Source organism: Bison bison, unplaced genomic scaffold (genome assembly GCF_000754665.1).
Source record: "Bison bison bison isolate TAMUID 2011002044 unplaced genomic scaffold, Bison_UMD1.0 scf7180017864297, whole genome shotgun sequence".
Taxonomy (NCBI): Eukaryota; Metazoa; Chordata; class Mammalia; order Artiodactyla; family Bovidae; genus Bison; species Bison bison.
The window spans coordinates 5,667,169-5,671,560 of record NW_011494869.1 but is presented as its reverse complement, the minus strand read 5'-3'; the positions used below and the strand labels follow the sequence as shown (position 1 = coordinate 5,671,560).

The window sequence follows — 4,392 nt, the reverse complement described above, 5'->3', positions numbered from 1 at the left end:
CCTTCCAATGAATATTCAGGACTGAGTTCCTTTAGGATGGACTGGTTGGATCTCCTTGCAGCCCAAGGGACTCTCAAGAGTCTTCTCCAACACCACAGTTCAAAAGCGTCAATTCTTTGGTGCTCAGCTTTCTTCACAGTCCAACTCTCACATCTGTACATGACCACTGGAAAAACCGTAGCTTTGACTAGACATATCTTTGTTGGCAAAGTAATGTCTCTGCTTTTTAATATGCTGTCTAGGTTGGTCATAATTTTTCTTCCAAGGAGTAAGCATCTTTTAATTTCATGGCTGCAGTCACCATCTGCAGTGATTTTGGAACCCAAGAAAAGAAAGTCTGCCACTGTTTCCATTGTTTCCCCACCTATTTGTCACGAAGTGATGGAACTGGATGCCATGATCTTAATTTTCCAAATGTTGAATTTTAAGCCAATTTTTTCACTCTCCTCTTACACTTTCATCAAGAGGCTCTTCAGTTCTTCTTTACTTTCTGTCATAAGGGTGGTGTCATCTTCATATCTGAGGTTATTAATATTTCTCCCGGCAATCTTGATTCCAGCTTGTGCTTCATCCAGCCTGGTATTTTGCGTGATGTACTCTGCATATAAGTTAAATAAGCAGGGTAACAATACACAGCCTTGATGTACTCCTTTTCCTATTTGGAACCAGTCTGTTGTTCCATGTCCAATTCTAAGTGTTGCTTCTTGACCTGCATACAGATTTCTCAGGAGGCAGGTAAGCTGGTCTGGTATTGCCATCTCTTGAAGAATGTTCCACAGTTTATTGTGATCCACATAGTCAAAGGCTTTGGCATAGTCAATAAAACAGAAGCAGATGTTTTTCTGGAACTTTCTTGCTTTTTTGATGATCCTGCGGATGTTGGCAATTTGATCTCTGGTTTCTCTGGCTCTTCTAAATCTAGCTTGAACATTGGGAAGTTCACGGGTCATGTACTATTAAAGCCTGGCTTGGAGAATTTTGAGCATTACTTTGCTAGCGTGTAAGATGAGTGCAATTGTGCGGTAGTTTGAACATTCATTGGCATTGCCCTTCTCTGGGATTGGAATGAAAACTGACGTTTTCCAGTCCTGTGCCCACTGCTGAGTTTTCCAAATTTGCTGGCATACTGAGTGCAGCACTTTCACAACATCATGTTTTAGAATTTGAAATAGCTCCACTGGAATTCCATCACTTCCACTAGCTTTGTTCATAGTAATGCTTTCTAAGGCCCACTTGACTTAACACATTCCAGGATGTCTGGCTCTAGGTGAGTGATCACACCATCGTGATTATCTGGGTCATGAAGCTCTTTTTTGTACAGTTCTTCTGTGTATTCTTGCCACCTCTTCTTAATATCTTCTGCTTCTGTTAGGTCCATACTACTTCTTTCGTTTATTGTGCTCATCTTTGCATGAAATGTTCCCCTGGTAGCTCTAATTTTCTTGAAGAGATCCCTAGACTTTCCCATTCTATTGTTTTCCTCAATTTCTTTGCATTGATCACTGAGGAAAGTTTTCTCATCTCTCCTTGCTATTCTTTGGAATTCTGCATTCAGATGGATATATCTTTCCTTTTCTCCTTTGCCTTTAGCATCTCAGGTTTCTTAAACTTTTTTTCAACCAGTCCCTCCTTTTAACCGCACTTTCCCCTCTATTTCCAGTGTGTCTGGAGTCACCAGTTGCTGGGTCTTCTGAGGATTCCATGGTAGAAATCAGGTGGTTTCTTGGCTCTTCTTACTGCTAATTTGGGACTTAGTTTTCAGTTTCTAGTAAGTCAGTTACTACTCTGTGTCTGCTTTCCAATCCCCAAATTTTGACACTGTTGTCTTCTGTCCCATTCTCCTGGAGATTTGGAAACGAGCAGAGGAGCATATGTATGCACAGCTGGCCATTTTTAAGTGAAGTATCAAACATCTCCTTTCCATCTCACCTCCTCACCACAAATTTCTTCTGTCAACAAGCCCCTGCCCCACCCTCCTTCTCTAAGTAACATTTTGGTGTTCCATACTTGAGTTCACCATAACCACTGTTTACTGGCTCTCTGTGGTCTGGGCTCAAGCAGCTGAACTTACCAGATGCTAACATAGACAGCTTTTCAAGACTAAGGAGAAATGAGTGCTGTTCAAACGTGGGCTTTGCTTTTTTTTTACCAGGGAGCGCTATTGGTAAGATGCTGGTGGATAGGCAGTACATGGGCGTGTCGAAGCGGAAGTGCATCATTTGGGGTGTGGCCTTCCTGTCCGATGGCACTGTCATAAGCGTGGACTCTGCTGGGAAGGTGCAGATCTGGGACTCAGCTACCGGGACCCTCGTGAAGAACCATCTGGTCTCGAATGCTGACGTGCAGTCCATTGCCGTATCCCCTGTGAGTATAGCCCCTTTGGAGCAGTTCCTGTCCACCCTGGGCAGGGAGGGGAGAAGGCTGCGTCAGTGCTGTGCCACCAACACTCTTCCCTAATGCTGAGTGTTGTAGTGGAGGAAGATGAGCTTAGAGCAGTGTGTCTCAAAACCCACAGAATTTGCCTGAACTCTTACTCTCCGACAGATAGAGAATAGTCCCTAAAAGGTTAGTTAGCTGAGAGGCTTTTTTCAGAGCCTCCTCATCCCCGGTTAACCCACCTTTTGACAGAGTGGGGTTTTTTTAATGTAAAATTCGTATTTTATAAACATATAAGCTTTTACAATATAAACTGATACAGTGCTTTTAAAAATTTTTAATTGGAGGATAATTGCTTTAGTATGTTGCCTTGGTTTCTGCCATACAACAACGTGAATCAGCCGTTAGTATCCATATGCTCCCTCCCTTTTGAAACTCCCTTCCACCTCTCCCCCTTCCCACCCCTCGGGGTTGTCACAGATTTGCGCTCCCTGTGTTATGTAGCAAACTTCCCTCTAGTTGTTTTACACATACATATGCTCCAGTGCTGCTCTCTCTATTTGTCCCACCGTCCCCTTCCCCCATTGTGTCTACACGTCTTTTCTCTCTGTCTGCATCTCTATTCCTGCCCTGCAAATAGGTTTATCAGAACCGTTTTTAAAATTCCATATATATGCGTTTATATTACAATGTTTGTTTTTCTGACTTCCTTCACTCTGTGTTACAGGCTCTAGGTTCATTCACTTCACTAGAACTGATTCAAATTCATTCCTTTTTATGTCTGAGCAGCATTCCTTGTATCTGTGTACCACAACTTCTTTATCCCTTCATCTGTATATGGACATCTAGGTTGCTTCCGTGTCCTGGCTGTTGTAAATAGTTCTGTGACGAACATTGGGGTACATGTGTTTTTTTTGAATTATGATTTTCTTAGGGTATATGTCCAGTAGTATGATTGTTAGGTCATATGGTAGTTTTATTCCTAGTTTTTTAAGGGATCTCCGTACTGTTCTCCATAGGGTCTGTATCAATTTACATTCCCACTAACAGTGCCAGAGGGTTCCCTTTTCTCCACATCCTATCCAGCATTTAATGTTTGTAGATTTTTTTGATGGTGGCCATTCTGACTACAGTGCTTTCTTAAATGTAGAATTTATGTTTTCTTATTGAAAAGCTGCTTGAGACTTCAACATAAATTTTTGTCATATTACTCTTATGCATATATAAAACGGAAAGTATGTGAAATAAAGCAATGAGGTTATTCCTAGAACTTTTTCACGTTCAGCTGGACTCTGAATCACTTGGACTCAGTTCTCAGGCTCCATGGTTCCCACACATGCCTCTCTGCCATCCACGGTGTTCATAGAAGATGCCCCACTGTGGTCACAAAGTTTTCTTTTAGGCTTTTGACAACTCTTCCAGAAGTTTTGATATTCGTTCTTTATCTGAAGATGTCACACATACAAAGATTGACAGATATAAGATTTTTATTTCAGAGATGTTAAAATGTGGGAGAGCATGTACCTGAGAATCAAAGGATTGTGGTACTTAAAAAAAAAAAAAAAACTGAAAAAAATGCAGTGATACAAATTCCAGTCCTCAGAAATGCTTATCACAAACTCTGGAGCTGGGCAGACTTTGATTTGAATCCCAGTTGTGCCACTTAATATAGTTCCATACCTTCCTCGGGCAGGTTGCTGCTTTCTACGCCTCAGTTTCTTCCTCTGTGAAAACAGGAATGTTCGTAATACCTGCCTCCGAGCCGTCTGAGGAAAGGTTAAATGGGTTGTACTCGTGAAGTGCTAGGTACGGCGTCTGGCGCAGTGAGTGTGCTGGTACCATTTTTACATCTCTTAAAACCAATCCTAATTTCAAGCTTTTCTCCACACTCTCTTGCCAGAACAGATGATTATTTTTAGGTTTCTTTTTAATGGTTTTTCCTTGATTAAAGAGTGAATTTTGGCAAACACCCAGTCCTTTGATACTTGGAGGCCTTGTGTGTGTCCACAATCACAT

General features: G+C 41.7%; 1 protein-coding gene across 1 annotated transcript in view; it reads left to right on the top strand.

Annotated features, from left to right (window-relative positions):
- The window catches only part of CIRH1A (cirrhosis, autosomal recessive 1A (cirhin)), a 30,423-nt gene that overhangs the window by 9,506 nt on the left and 16,525 nt on the right, over positions 1–4,392 (top strand). Inside the window, exon 6 of the mRNA XM_010850967.1 lies at positions 2,153–2,364. Within this exon, the coding sequence (XP_010849269.1) occupies positions 2,153–2,364 (212 nt within the window). The remainder of the gene's footprint in view (positions 1–2,152; positions 2,365–4,392) is intronic.